This window comes from Peromyscus californicus, unplaced genomic scaffold (assembly GCF_007827085.1).
Source record: "Peromyscus californicus insignis strain IS unplaced genomic scaffold, ASM782708v3 Scaffold_4__1_contigs__length_199733344, whole genome shotgun sequence".
Taxonomy (NCBI): Eukaryota; Metazoa; Chordata; class Mammalia; order Rodentia; family Cricetidae; genus Peromyscus; species Peromyscus californicus.
In genome coordinates, this window is record NW_026294562.1 from 60,804,555 (window position 1) to 60,819,743 (window position 15,189).

A 15,189-nucleotide genomic window follows, 5' to 3' on the forward strand; every position below is an offset into this window, starting at 1 on the left:
AATGCCTCTTCAGGCTGTGAACTCCTTGTGATTGAGAGATGAACCCTGACTCTCTCCAACAGCACCCAATTCAGTTGCTGACACCAAGCAGGCCATTAAGGAGTGAGTTAGTGAAGACCCAAAGGGCAATCACAATCCCGGCCTCTTCTCACGGTGCACTCCCCTCCCCCACCTTCCCGACAAGCTCACATAGATCCTGGACCCTTATGTCATTAGATACACGGTCCCAGGAGGGTGCTGCGTTATGAATATGCATGCTAGGTATTCTAGCCTGAAGAAAAGGGGCATCGCTCTGGGGGAGGCGAGTAGATAGTGGACCCTTAAAGAGAATGGAGTTTGCTGGTTCAAGAGTCCAGAGAGGCTCCAAGGAGGAAAAGGGCTGACAGGGAAGAAGCTTGGGTTTAAGCTGGTGTCCAGGAGAGGGTAAGGGCCCAACCAGACAATGATGACATCTAGGTAATAAGAACCCCAGTTCTGCAAGAAGACAGGTTGGGGAGGGACAGTGCCCAGGGCGGGGCTCGCCCCAGTGGATGCTTCCGGTACTAGGAGAGGCGCGGTCTTCTTTCCCCACGTGACCCTCATCCAGGAATTCTCTGGTCCCGGGAAAGTCAGCGGGCGCGTTCCCGTTCCCGATTCCCGAGCGGCAGTGCGCAAGCCTGGAGCAGCGCACGCCTGCGCCCGGGAGGTGTTGTAGGCGGTCCCCGGGTCGCCCCGCCCCGCGTCCGCGTCCCACGTGACCGGTCGGGGGGCAAACAAGCGATCAGCTGACTCCGCTGGACTGCGGCGTCATCCCGGCTATAAGCGCGCGACCTTTAGCATTCAGCTTCGCTCTCGCCGGGCCGCCGCTACCATGCAGATCCCCAGCGTCTTGCTGCTCGCCCTCGGCCTCCTGGCCGCATCCACCTCTGCGCTCATCAGGTGAGGACCCGGCCTGTATCCGGTGATGCGGGGCCGTCCTCCAGAGTCCGGCGTGCTCCAGCGGGTCCTGGAATGCACCTGTTCGCTCAACGAGGCCTTCCGCAGGGCCCTGCAGACTATGGGGCGAGAGACCCAGCATATAGGGGTCTCCTGGACCCCCCTCCACTCCTGTGGTCGGACGGAGGGGACAGTAGAGTGGAGGGGGGTCCATAAATGAGTTTGGCTCTAACCTCCCCCAGCGTGGGGGGGGGGCTTCCGAGGAGCAGAGCTGCTCCATGGGTGGGATTGTGGTGACTACCAACTCAGCTGTGGAAGTCGGAAGACCCAGTCGGCTCGTGTCCCCAAGAACCTGGGCAGGCCTTTCTTTTTAAGGGACCCTGTTTTAACAGCTGTGCCCTGGTGTTTACTGCACAGAAGTTTACTCAAAGATGTTCCCTCTGGTCTTGGGTGTGTGAATCACTCCCTCCTCCCTGAGTCGCACAAGTCCCAGAGAGAGGAGGTATGGAGTGGCCCAGTTCAAATACCTTGGGCCTGAGGTCTGCCCCACTGGTGACCAGGCTCTTCTCAGGCCTGTGGATTCAGCCTTTGTGCTAGATGGGGCCTTTGTGGTGGACTTTGTTTTCCCACTCTGTAGTGGAGTCCTGTTTGTGGCAGGTGGATGAAGCCATAGGCTGCTGGAGCAGAGCTGGCTCGGCCGGCTGGGCACCAGAGCTGGGTGGGAAGAAGTACAGCCTGTAGGCTGCTAGCTGGGAGTGGGTAGCCTCAGTGGAGCCATTGTAGGGAGTGGCCTAGGCTTGATCCTGCCCTGGCCTTGCCCTCCCTACCCTCAAGCTTCCCTTCTCTGCGAAGAGGTGGCATTGCAGTGGTGAAGGGAACTCCAAGCTCCCGGAGGACTGGGCACCAGAACCAAAGCCACTCTTACCATCCTTGGTACCTTCGGCTGTTGGCATGTTTCCTGACCCCTGCAGGCTGTGTGCCCCTCACCCACTCCCAGGCCAGAAGCCTGGCTCTTCCATCCCACCACTCTTAGGCAAGACTCCTATCTTTCAAGAGTACTCCCTCAGCGTGCCAGAAAAGGCCAGCTGTGACCTTGAATACAAATCCCTGGCCAGGGGAATTTGGTCAAGTGATTACAGACTCAGGCCAGCTCTCCTTGGGAGCAGGAGCAAACTGGGGGTGGAGAGGTGGCCTGGATGACAGGGCAGTGACTCCTTGCTCTGCTGTCTAATGGGAAAATTCCCTATTAGTGGGCTGCGTGGAGCATGTGTGGACCATGAGTCTTGTGTAGTGGTAGGACATGTAGGTGTACCTGGGTTAGAGTGCTGGGTTTTGTGAAGGGTGACAGGGCTGGCTAGCAAGCATCTGCATGGTTACAGGAAGAACCTTCAGGGAGGTCAGGGTGATGCTGTCACTGCAAGCCTGGGGTGGGGGGCACATCTTTGTAGAGTCCACGTGGCAACAGATGCGGCTAAGGGCCCCCAGGTTCGGTGGTTTAGTCCTGGAGTCCTGTGTGCGGTGCCTTCTCCTCCTGCAGGGTTGGGTTCCTCAGGACATAGGGCACAAGTGCCTGGCTACAGCCTAGTGCAACCCACTAGCCACTAACCCGGGCAAGACTAGAGTAGGCTGACAGAGAGGGCTGGGGACCAGTATGTGTTGTTGGTTTCGCCTCTGGAGTGAGGAGCACCTGACGGCGGTGTGGTTGGTGAAGGGAAGGGGTGGGCACACTAGCCTGCACTTGAATGTGAGGAGGGAGGCAGGCTGGAGCCTTCTGTGACTGACTGAACTGAGGAGTCTGGTGGTGATGGGGTGCCCTTAGCTGGTGTGGTGGGCCGCTAGGCCTATGGCTTTGGGGCAGGAGTTTATTACATGTTGTGGCCAGTTTGAGGTATACAGTGTCATCTGAGTGGACCTAGTTTTCAGAAGCACTGGGCACATGCTGGCTGGGAGTCCTTCTGTACTAAGAGGCCTGCCTTAGCCCGGCCTGGAGTATCCTCGGGTGGGAGGTGGGAGGACAGCGGTCAAAGCTGTGCCCTAACATACCTCTGTCCCATCTTGACAGAATCCCTCTGCACAAGTTCTCATCTATCCGCCGGACCATGACGGAGGTGGGCGGCTCTGTGGAGGACCTGATCCTTAAGGGTCCCATAACCAAGTACTCCATGCAGTCACCTGCTGGGACCAAGGAGCCAGTGTCAGAGATACTCAAAAACTACCTGGATGTGAGTGGGGTTGTATTGGGTGGGGGGGCTTGCTTTGAATGGTGAATGTGGGAGGGGCTAGCTCCCTGGGATCAGTAGCCAGTAGTTCTTCATGGGGCAAAAGTCAGTCGGGTGGGCTTCCAGGTTCAGCCACTTTCTTACTTAGCAGCTCCTCATTCCTGCCATCCTACAATCCTTGCTCCTCCTGCCTTGACAGGAGCCTGCTCAGGCTAAAGGATGGAGTAGGGTGGCCTTGCTTGGTACTTGCAGAAGGTTCTTCCTGGGTCTTGAGGATTTTCCTTTGTTTTGTTTGTGGTACTAGGACTGAGCCTGGGACCCCGTGCAGGATGGGCAAGTGCTTGATCACTGAGCACACCGCCAGTCATGCCCTTCCCAACCCCACATTAAGTCTTGGACACTGACTTCACAGTTCAGAGCTGGCTTGCTAGCTCAGAACTGCTGCTGGTGGTCCAGTCTCATTCTCAGGACTATCCCATGGTGTGTAGAGCAGCCTGGAATCAAACCCAGTCTGGCCTGAGCCTGCCCTAGGGCTGAGATGTGGGAGCCTGGGGGAGCAGTTCCTGGACCTATTTAGGTATAACTTGCTGGAGCCTCTGTGTGCGTGGTCCCATGCGAGGCTAGACTGATCCCCTGGGCCCAGTACCATCACTTTGTCCATGCCCCCCCAGGACCAACTGCCTCTTTGCTTTTTTAGGCCCCATCCCCTTTCTGGGGATTGAACTGATTAGGGCCTTGTGCATGGTAGGCAGTTGCCCTACCTCTGTGCTCTGTACCCACTTTCTACTTTTTATTTTGAGATAATTGCCCAAGCTAGCCTTGAACTTGGAATCCTCCTATCTTGACCTTGAGTAGTTGGGATTACAGGTCTAGCTCAGCAGCCCACCACTGTCTTTGAAGGGGAAACAGGCCCAGAGAGAAAACATTCTGGAAGTCACATAGTGAGCTGGTCCCAGCTCTGTGGAAGGTTCTAGGCTAGAGCCTGACATCTCTTGTGCCCCTGCCTCCAAGTCTTATAAGCCCAGGATGGCTGTAGAACCCTGGGCTTTGTGCCCACTGGGCTGAATTGGCAGTGCCCTCTGTCTTGTCTTACTCAAGCTGTGGCAGCGACAGGAAGCATGAGACGCAGGCTCATGACTGGCTGAAGAAGATGGAAGGTCTGCCTGTCTGAGTGCAGCTGGCTACTTCCTACACACACACACACACACACACACACACACACACACACACACACACACACAGAGTACAGTTTGCTGAGTAACGCTCTTTCCCCTCCCTAGTCATTTCTCTTGGATTCTCTGATGTCAGCTGGAGTTAAATGAGATTGGACCCCGGGTCTTGTATCCACCAGTGGCTCAGGCTCCTTCCTGGGTAGACTGAGTATGGGTGACCCATAGCCACTAGTTAACAACTAGGTTTCCCCTCAGAGGGATTTGGGAACCCGTGTGTCTGCCTAGCCCCTGGAGTTGGCCGCCCTGGTGGTCCCTGCTGTCTCTGTGAATAAATGGGAAACCAAGGCCAGCCTTCTCCGCTAGGAAGCAGTGGCCAAGTTGGGGGTAGTACCACTGCCTCCAGGGGTGGGCCATCTCATCACTGATTCCACAGGACAGTCTCCAGACTAAGGCCTGTGGAGCAGATACAGGGCAGGAACGAAGGCCCTCAGAGTCAGGTGTGATACTGTGATACAGGGGCCTTCCGGGCTGGCCTTCTCCATCACTGGGCTCGTGGAGGGCCAGGCCTGCCTGACCACTGGTGTCACCTTCCACTTGTCTAGTTCTTCCCCAGCCCCGTAGTACATTTGCTGAAGGGGCCCAGAGTCCTGGAGTGTTCAGTACTGGGGTCTCAGGCCCACCCTTCTAGAATCTAGTCTTTGGAAACCTCCCTACCCCTTCAGGGTTCAGTAGGTGGAGATAGATGTGCTAGCTGAGGCCTGGACCCCAGGGCGCTCCTTCCCTCAGCCTGGGCCCTTGAGGCTTGGTTTCCTAGACGGCCAGAAGCCCTCTCGGATACCTCCTCTCACCCTGATGAACGTCGTTCTTCTCCTAGGCCCAGTACTATGGTGAGATCGGCATCGGGACCCCCCCACAGTGTTTCACAGTCGTTTTTGACACCGGCTCCTCTAACCTGTGGGTCCCTTCCATTCACTGCAAGCTGCTGGACATAGCCTGCTGTGAGTCTCCCGCTGTCCTCTCTCCCAGCACCTCTGCCAAGGATCTAGAGGAGAGACAAGGGGCGCCACTTAAGGTGCCTGGCTCGGCTGTATTACACTCTCAGCCATGCTCAGTGGCCTTTGGAACAATCAGGGCGACAGAGGCCCTGTTGTGGGGGCCCCTGAACAACTGGTGTTGACGTCCCTCTCTCTGGAGAGCTGGGGCTCCAGCCTCATCTCTTGATCCGAAAGGTTGAAGTCCAACCTTTCTGGGAGGCTGTGGGAGGTGGGTTGGGCTTGAGATTTGTGGATACCCAGATTGAGACCACCTCCTGGACAAGGATTTCCCACATATCCATCCACATCCAACCGGCCCTGCTCTTCTGCTCTGCCCTGAGGTAACTTGTCAGCTGCAGCCTTTGTCATTGAGGCTGGGAATCTTGCTGGTCAAGGATGGAGCAATCTGAGGGCTGGGCCACATGTAAGGCCAAGATCAAGGCTTTGGGAATATGGTTCAAGGGGTCCTCAGTGTGTGGGCATAGGTCATGGCCAAAGGCCAACTTAGAGAAGTAGCCTGGGCTCCTCCCACAGCATCCCAGGGAGGCCCGAGACTATGGTGGTGGCAAGCAGACTAATGGCCCTGCTCTCCTGCAGGGATTCACCATAAGTACAACAGCGGCAAGTCCAGCACCTTTGTGAAGAACGGCACATCCTTTGACATCCACTACGGCTCAGGTAGCCTCTCTGGGTACCTGAGTCAGGACACTGTGTCGGTGAGTCCCTGCGGCCTGTCCTGGAGCTCAGAGGTTCATCTTGTGAGCACCTGCAGCTGAGGAGAGAGGGCAGGGTAGCTCCAGCTATCTGAGAGGGCTGCTGAATGAGATGGCTGTGTTGAGTGATAGAGAACAGAGACAGACCCGCTAGATTAGGATGCCACTTGAACAAGGCCCTGGGGCAGGAGAGCCCAGCATGCTTGATGCTAAGAAAGCAAATGGGAAGGACATGGGAGTGGGCAGCCTTATTGTGTGTGAACTGGAGGGACGGCCAGGATCTCCCAGGGTTGGCAGAGTGAGCGGAGAAGCAAAGCTGGGGTGTGCAGTGTTGACTAGTCGGGACTACCACCCTGAGCAGCTGCTGAAGCCATAGGCGGATCTGCTGCTTGCTGGCTGGTGTTGGGGACACTGGCTGAGGAGGGACTGTGCCGGATGCTTTAGATTTGAAGTGCCAGCTGGATGTCTTTTTGTTTTGGTTTTGTGTTTTGAGACAGGGTTTCTCTGTGTAGCCCGGGCTGTCCTAGAACTTGCTCTGTAGACCAGGCTGGCCTCAGATTCAGAGAGATCCACCTGCCTCTGCCTCCTGAGTTCTGGGATTAAAGGAGAACTTTAATCTACTAACACTGTCCATTCAACCATGCCCCTGCCTCTAGGAAGCCACTTTGCCCAGAGCTGAGCAAGGGACAAAAGTAGACAGGGAAAAGCAAAACTAGCCCAGCTACCACCAGAGTGTCTTAAGACCTTGAGGAATGCCAGGCGGTGGTGGCACACTCGGGAGGCAGAGGCAGGCGGATCTCTGTGAGTTCAAGGCCAGCCTGGTCTCCAAAGTGAGTTCCAGGAAAGGCACAAAGCTACACAGAGAAACCCTGTCTTGAAAAACAAATACAAAAAAAAAAAAAAAAAAAAAACCTTGAGGAAGGTCTGGGCCAAGGGGCCAGGCCTGGGGATAGAAAGGGTCCCTGAAGCTTTTTGAGGCTGAGATGGCATGGAAATCCCTGTCTATGCTGGCATGAATGCTGTAAAGGAACCAGGAGAGAGAGTGTGTTTGGGATGGGCTCTTTGTCTGTCTGTAGGGGGATCTTATAGGCTGAGCCTTCTTCCCCAAGGAGAGGCCATTCACCACCCCTGAGTTAGCATCAGGACAGCAGGGTTGTAGGGGTCAGAGGGCAGGAAGCTGCAAATCTCATCAACTGGGCCCTGTTGGTTGGGGCTGGGAGCAGCCAGCATCCTGTTCATCTGGTCTTTGTCTGGAGAGTGACACCTTGTACCTATGAGATCAGAGCTCTGCCTTTTCCTTGTCTGTGGAGGGCTCCTTGTGATATTTCTCAGGGGCCCCTCGGTACACAGGATGTTTTTAACTACCCACATTACATCCTTCTGACATGTCCTCCGCAGCAGCTCCTTCCACTTCCTGCTCTGGTTCTGTCTGCAGCTTCAGCTTGGTAGGCAGGCAGATGGTGGGCAGAGTGAGTGTGGCTTCAGGGTGGCAGTTGCTGTGGCTTACCCAGCTGCTCAGGCTGCAGGCTCAGTGGCTTGTCCCCATGTCCGAGGGCAAGAACAACACTGTCCTGGTTGATATAGATATGGAGGGGTATAGGTGATGGGAGCTAAAGCTGAAGCATCTCTCTCTGCTCCCTCTTCTCATCTCTGGTTAACACAGGGTCCTCATAAGTCCCTCAGAGAGGGACTTTTTTTTTGACACCATATCCTTGTTTCCAGCTGTGTGGCTATGTTCAGCACTTCTATCCACCCTCTCTGTTTTTTTGGTTGTCTTGAAAGGGAATGTCAGCTGTGACATATGTATTCTGGCCTGCAGGTGCCATGTAACTCCCCACAACCGGGAGGTATCAAGGTGGAGAAACAGATCTTTGGAGAAGCCACCAAGCAGCCTGGAATCACATTCATCGCAGCCAAGTTTGATGGCATCTTGGGCATGGCATACCCTCGTATCTCTGTCAACAATGTGATTCCAGTCTTTGACAACCTGATGCAACAGAAGCTGGTGGACAAGAACGTCTTCTCCTTCTACCTGAACAGGTGCAGCAGGAGAGGCGTGGCTCGCACCTTCCCCCGGGCTCAGCTCCAGGGGGAGGGATATGGCTGGGATGTCTGGCAGGCAGGAGTTACTAGTATCTGCCTGGGAAAGAAAGCCATATGCCAGGGGCTTCAGCTAGGAGGTCTTGGCTCTTGGGGTCTCCCTCCTGTGATCAGGGTGGTTAGGGTTCTGGGACTGGTGAGAGCAGATGTGGTCCCTGCTTGGACTGCTGGTGGCTAGGAGAGACATGGTATGAGTCCTAATCTGTGACATAACTCTGGAGCCTTCCATAGTCAGAAGTCACTGGCAGAGGGGGTGGGAGGTGGAGTGGAATGAGAGCCCTGGTTATACACTGAGAGTGGTAGACCTTCCTGTTCGCAGAGATCCTCCCCACCGTACAAATGACACCCACCTACGCACACACGTACACACATGACCTTGCAAGGAGCCGCCAGCATCAGTTTCTTGCCTCTTGCAGGCCTGTCCAACAGTAGCCTTCAAACAAGATGGACAGCTGAGTATATGGGGCTCCTCTCTTACTGGGTTCAGCTCCTGGGTGTGGGCTGGGTGTAAGTAGCTGGCCTCCTACTCTGAGCTGCTGCTGCTGCTGCTGACCACACCCTCCTTTCTGGGCTCACTTACTTGTATGCCTCAGCAAGGATAGCCTCCAAATGCCCATTCCATGCTGTTTCTAGGCCTGACCTCCCTAGCTCCTGACTGTGGGTCACTGGCCCTGTGCCAGCCCAGAATCTTCTAGTTTTGCTTTTCCCTGTCTACTTTTGTCCCTTGCTCAGCTCTGGGCAAAGTGGCTTCCTAGGGGCAGGGGCATGGTTGAATGGACAGTGTTGTTGACCCATGGGCTCTGCTTTCTAGAGCAGGAGGATGCCCAGAACTTGGCCAGGCTGGGCCTAGTGGCACATACCTTTAATCCCAACATTCAAGAGGCAGGGGCAGGAGGATCTCTGTGAGTTTGAGGACAGCCAGGACTGGACAGCCAGTACTACATAAAGAGACACTGTCTGAAAAAGTTGGCCAGGTTACAGACTGGAGACCTCTGTTTTACTTATCAATAGTAGTCTTTTCCCAGACCCATGGTGCGTTAGGGCCTAGTGGTCTTCAAATACCACCTGCCTGTAAGTCCCAAGGCTTGGTTCTAGGATCTCAAGATAACCTCTCTTGCCGGAATCTGTTTTCTAGGAGGAGTGCCCCTCCCACCCCCACCCCAGGCTCAGCAAGTAGGAAAGGATGTGGTAGCTACAGCTTAGGCCCCAGGACACTTACTCTGCCAGCCAGGTCTCAGGCTGATGACCCACAGGTGTGGCTGCTGAGCAAGCAGGTGTGAAACCAGCAAAGTGAGGGACTGTGGCTGTGTGACCAGGTGTGTGGGTGGGACTTGGGTGAGGAGGGAAGAGGCAGGGCCAGTACCCATCATCTTTCCATCTGGGCTTTCAGAGGTGATGACAAGCCAAAGCCAGGCAGGGTGGAGTCTGGGGTAGGAGAACAGGATGAGTCTCAGGGCTCCTGAATATAACACTGACCAGGAGGAAGGTGCGGAGCCCAGTTAGGAAGGCTTGGCAGGATGGCAGATCCTGAAATGAAAATGTTCTCTCAGGTTTAGGTGGTTGTGCCCCAGGATGATGCCTGGCCAGGCATGACATTCACATTCCCCTGTCCCTCAGGTTAGAGGTGGCAAGCTTAGACTTACTGTTTAAGAACATTCAGCCTTGTAGCTATATACCACACTCCCCTATCTGCTTGAGGATATTGTGGTAGGCATTCCCAGTGAGACTAGAGTTGGGAGAGTTGAGAGAAGGCTTTGGAGGAGAAGCTGAGAGTGGGTACAGAGCATTCCTAGATAGCAAGTGCTACAGCTGTGGATGGAGCCAGCTTAGCCTCTCAGGGCCGTGGCCCCGGCTTCCTCCTAGAAGCCTGCTGTGAGTTTTGCCAGGCAGAGAGCATCCCTGTCCTTCAGCTCCAGCCTGACTCTAGTCTTAGCTTTGGCTGAACCCCCCCCCCCCCCAGCAGCTTATGTGAGACTAGGTTGGAAGCCCCTCCCTGGGGTAAAAGGCTCTGCCTTTCCCTTTTCTCTGGGTCTTCCCATCCCTGTGGGATCAAGGCTGCTCAGCAGGGCAGCAGATCTAGAAATAGGAATTTTGCTTAGGATCTCAGCTTTAGGCTGGCTGTACTCTAGGCTTATCCCTGGCCAGGCAGGGCATCATGAATGTGTCATGTTGGAAATATAGATGGACATGTTTGTGTCCACAGTGTTAGAATTTATTGAATAACTATTAATTCACAAGCTAAATAAGTTTTATTGCAGTTTGCCAAGTAATCCCAATTTTGCTTGATGGCCAGCCACTGGCATCACAGGTTTTTACTTCAATGTTTTCATTGTTGTGTGTCTGTGTGGGAGTATGTGCACATGAGTGGAGGCCAGAAGAGGGTGTTGGGATTCCCAGGAGCTGGAGTTATAGCTGTTTGTGAACTTTCTGACTTGGGTGCTAGGAACTAAAATCAGCCCTTTGCGAGAGCAGCAAGCTCTCTTAACCACGGAGCCATCTCTCCAGCCACTTTGATTCAGATCTTAATTACAGACACTAACAGGCCACACGTTACCCCTCACACAATACTTCTATATGTTCACATTCCAAAATAGCTAAGAAAGTGTTGCAGAGGCTGCAGAGCCCGGGAGAGGCTGTAGATAGAGAGCTGATACAAATACCAGAAAGAATGTAGGGAACCACATAAGAAGTCTTCGGACTCAACATCAGTTGTAGGTTTTGGCGGCAGGCCCTTTTCAGGGTCACTTTGGAAGTACACTGAGTTCTGAGGCAAGAGAATCTGAGCCTACAGCCTGGGGATAGAATCAAGGGTCCTTTGCCATGATAGTATTCCTGGACCAGGCTCATGCTGAGTGACTGGTCAGTATGCCTGCTGCATTTCAGCCTTGGGTTGTCTTTTTGGAGTCCCAGGTAAGGGATTTTCATCTGGTGTGGCTGATAAGCTGGAGTCTGTTTGAGCTGGGATCTGATAGTTGCAGTTGTCATTTATCAGTTTGTTTCTCCTGGTGTGCTGACAGATGGTGGGGATTTGCTGGTGTCAATAAGATGTAGAGTCACTCCTGCTGCTTACACTCAGAGTGGAATAACTTGGGCTAAGGATGTTGCTTTATATGTGGATTAACTCAAGTCTAGGCGAAGTTGCCATTCTGGACAATATAGTGACCCAGAGCAGGTCCAGCTGTATTCAGCAGCTCCCCAGGTCCGTCCCCCAGGAAGGCCTCCCTGGTTGCCCCACGTAACTCCTTCCTTCTGATCTCTGGCCCTCTGATGACCCTCCTATGCTAGTGGGTGGAGTCTGACTACTTCCTCTCTTCCTAGGGACCCCAACAAGCAACCTGGAGGGGAGCTGATGCTTGGCGGCATTGACTCCAAGTACTACGAGGGGGAGCTGTCCTACCTGAATGTCACCCGCATGGCCTACTGGCAGGTGCACATGGACCAGTGAGTCATGGGTGTGGCTGGGGGTGGGGTGGGAGTGTTATGGAGGTGTGGCATGTGGGAAGCCTGGGGCCCTACCAGCCGTTTGTGACTACTTTGCCATTTGAGTCTTTTCATTTTGCAACCCTGGACCGTTCAGGGTTCTGTATGAGTTGATTGGTCCTGATGAAAAAGAGGTATGTGTCTCCAGGACCATATCTAGACAAGCTATGCCCCAGACTCACCTGTGACAGGGTGAGGTAATGGAGACACTCTTGCCCCATAGGTTGGATGTGGCCAATGGCCTGACCCTGTGCAAGGGAGGCTGTGAGGCTATTGTGGACACAGGGACGTCTCTTCTGGTGGGGCCTGTGGAAGAAGTGAAGGAGCTGCAGAAAGCCATTGGAGCGGTACCTCTTATCCAGGGCGAGGTAAGCCACAGGCCTGTGTGGGCTGGCCAGCAGGCAGAGGGGGTTCCGGAGGCCATACCCTCAATGCCATGTTCTCTTTGTGTCTCTCAGTACATGATCCCTTGTGAGAAGGTGTCCAGCCTGCCCTCTGTCACCCTGAAGCTAGGAGGCAAGAACTATGAACTATCCCCAGAAAAGTATATACTCAAGGTGAGTGGGTGCGGGCAGTGGCAGTGTGAATCTGGGACACCTTGGGTGAGATGGGAACCTTGTGATCATGTGACCATGTGATCATGTGACCGTTCTGGCCTTGCAGGTGTCGCAGGGTGGAAAGACAATCTGCCTGAGTGGCTTCATGGGGATGGACATACCCCCTCCCAGTGGGCCGCTCTGGATCCTGGGCGATGTCTTCATCGGCACCTACTACACTGTGTTTGACAGAGACAACAATAGGGTCGGCTTCGCCAAGGCTGCCACACTCTAGTTTGCCCCTTGCCCACCAGCAGGGAAATGGATCAGAGTCCAGTAGAGGAAGCCAGCCAGCCCCACCCCTCCACCTGCCCCACTCAACACACATTCACACTCGCCTGGCATTGCTGGGCCCTTGGGAGGCCTGGCTGGAGCTGGTCCAGCTGTTCTGTTCTGTGGTTCTGTCCCTGGGTTCAGATTGCTGCCCTCTGCCTGTCTGAAGGAGGCCAAGGACCACCCAGTACAAGGGCTGCCTTGAAAGGCCCCTACTGGTTTGGTAGCTTTCCTTGTCCTGCTGCCCTTTGCTGCGGGGGCAGCATTCCAAAGCAGGCCAATAGTTCTTGGGATCCCTCCTAGAAACCTTACCTAGGTCCCTCACCCAGCCTGGGGATGGCACCAGGCTCCACTGCCCCACTGTTTGTATCCTGGCCTGATAGAGGCCTGAAGATGAACCGGAAGGAAAGCCATGAACCTGGGGTGTCACCTGGGGCCTGACCTCACCCACCCGGGAAAGCAGGCCTTAGCCTGAGGCAGAGGCAGGATGGCTGACTGGTTTTGGCTGGCCTCTGCCGCCTTCGTCCTGGGCCATGTGGCTGGGAGCCAAAGCTGGTATACAATACAGTTGTTTTGGACCTCTTTCTCTGTGTCCGTGTGCTCCGTACTGCTTCCGAATTGGGGTCTGGGGATGTGCTTCTGAGGGCTCATTCGATTACTCAGGGTCAAGCTGGCTGGGGTGGGGTGGGGCTGGAGGCCAGGTTTGGCTTTCAGGGTCAGGCAAGCCCACAGAGAGGACTCTCAAGGCTCTGGCTTGCTGTCTGGCCTTGTGGGCAAGATGAGTCTGGGCTGGAACTGGCAGTTTCTGGGACCTCAGGCAGTAGTCAGCAGCCGGATGTGGCCTTGGCCGGAGACCGGTGCAGGCCTAGAATTCTGGGGTTGGGCCTGTGTTGAATCATTTTCAGAGGTGGCCAGGCCAACACCTGCTATACTTTGCCAGGAAACCACCCTGTCACCAGAGGAAATGGAATGAGCCCCATTGGGTATCCAGGCCTCCATACATTCCCTTCTCAACAGTCAGTCCTTCAGCTGTTGCTGGGCCTCTGCTTTTCGAGTCAAGCTAGTGCTGGAGTTTGCATGCCTGGGGTCTTAGGGTTCGTAGACCAGAACTCCTTGGTCATGAGCCACAGTCACTGTACAAGCATTGGTGTGAGGGGTGGGTCTCAGAGGAGAAAAGGGGTGAGCACAGGTTGAAATACGGCAGTGGAGGCAGCCAGCAGAGTTTCAGGTAGAGAGTAGGAATTCCCGAGTCCTTTCTGGTAGGGCGGGGATTCCTTTTGGAACCAGTAAGTCTGGCCTTGGAGCCCCTTCCCCACACCAGCAGGTGCAGGATACAGGTGATGTTGTCCCCCTTTGGGGTTTTCCTGGCACCCTACACCTGCTGGTCAGTGGCTGTCAATGTCTCAGGAGGAGGAGTTTGGGGGACTATGTCTCGGAGCTGAGCAGTTTACCAAAGGTTGCCAGAAGGCCAGTAAACATGTGCCCAGTGTTCTCTGAAATCCGAGCAGGAGTCCTGCAGGGCTTGGCAGGGCTTCTGGAGACTAATGTTATCAAAGGCTTGTGCACCAAAGCTGAAGACTGCTCCTCCCTCCCCTGCGGGCCTAAGGCTGAGCTGCCCTGCCAGGCCTGTGTGCTGCCGCCGCTGCTGCTGCTGCTGCTGCTGCTGTGGCCGCCACCACCGCCCAGGGATGCCCTGGAATCTAGTTCAAATCCAGTCTCTTCTAGCTGAATGACACCCTCACATCAGCCTCCAGTCCCTGGGAAGAAGCAGGACACTTGCTGCAGGCAGGGCTAGGGAGGCTGCCTGTAAAACCTTGAACCCTCTCTCTCACGGTGTTTCCCTCAAACCCCTGATCTGGGGGACAGTGAGACTTGACCATACCCAAGGCTAGCCCTTTCCTCACCAACTGAGAGTTGGAACACTGACTCCTGAGCCCTGGAGCTGACTTCTGGGAAGAAGGCCCCAATTTAGCCCTCACCTTGCCAGTGACCTTGAGCAGACCCTGCCCTGAGAGCCAAAGGACCCTACTGCTTCCTGAATTCTGAGTCTCACAGGCCAGATATGCCAAGGGCAGCACCTGACCCAGGTAGTATGGCAAGGAGAGAGTCAAGGGCAAAAATGAATGGAAATTAGTGGCATGGTACACAGCCACATCCAGGCTGGGAAGAACCTTCCTCAATTCAGACCTCAACAAGTCTGGTTGCCAGGCCCTTGGGATCCAAAGGAGTGGTGGAGTTGGGTGAGGGAGAGTTGGCTTTCTGCCACAGCCTGTTTGCCCCCAGGCTCATTGGACCAACAAGGCTAGGCTCCATTAGGGAGTGTCCAGAAGAAAGCCAAGAATACAAGGGAGGGGTCCCTGCTTGCTTGGAAATTCCACCCACTCAAAGACTTTTTTTTGTTTGTTTGTTTGGTAGGTTGGTTGGTGCTTTTTTTTTTTTTTTTTTAATCTACACTTAAGATCCTTCAAACTGAAAATTCCTGGCATGCAGAACTGAGCAGTGCCAGGGGTCAGCAGGGGTCGGAGGTGGGGTTTGGGCTGGGAAGGGAGGATCTTGGCATGGGGCAGGGCTTATCCAGGAGACAGGGCTTTGGAGAAGGACTCAGGGTTCAGACAGCCCAGGTTCCAGGAGACCAGACAGACTCAGGGCTCAGGCAGCCCTGGGTCACTCTGGAAAGGGTCCCAGAG

General features: G+C 54.7%; 1 protein-coding gene across 1 annotated transcript; it reads left to right on the forward strand.

Annotated features, from left to right (window-relative positions):
* Window positions 1-745: 745 nt before the first annotated feature.
* Window positions 746-13,086, forward strand: Ctsd (cathepsin D). Its single transcript, XM_052712200.1, has 9 exons — window positions 746-918; window positions 2,978-3,137; window positions 5,181-5,304; window positions 5,938-6,056; window positions 7,873-8,093; window positions 11,472-11,594; window positions 11,857-12,001; window positions 12,092-12,190; window positions 12,297-13,086. Exons 1-9 carry the CDS (start codon window positions 851-853, stop codon window positions 12,462-12,464), a joined length of 1,227 nt encoding a protein of 408 aa, XP_052568160.1. The 5' UTR covers window positions 746-850; the 3' UTR covers window positions 12,465-13,086.
* Window positions 13,087-15,189: the final 2,103 nt, after the last annotated feature.

What these genes read in the sequence shown, in the direction of transcription:
- Ctsd (XM_052712200.1), top strand. Translation starts at nt 851, where the DNA reads ATGCAGATCCCCAGCGTCTTGCTGCTCGCCCTCGGCCTCCTGGCCGCA. An exon ending in TACTCAAAAACTACCTGGAT is followed by an intron (nt 3,138 to 5,180) that starts GTGAGTGGGGTT and finishes TTCTTCTCCTAG; the next exon opens with GCCCAGTACTATGGTGAGAT. An exon ending in GCTGCTGGACATAGCCTGCT is followed by an intron (nt 5,305 to 5,937) that starts GTGAGTCTCCCG and finishes GCTCTCCTGCAG; the next exon opens with GGATTCACCATAAGTACAAC.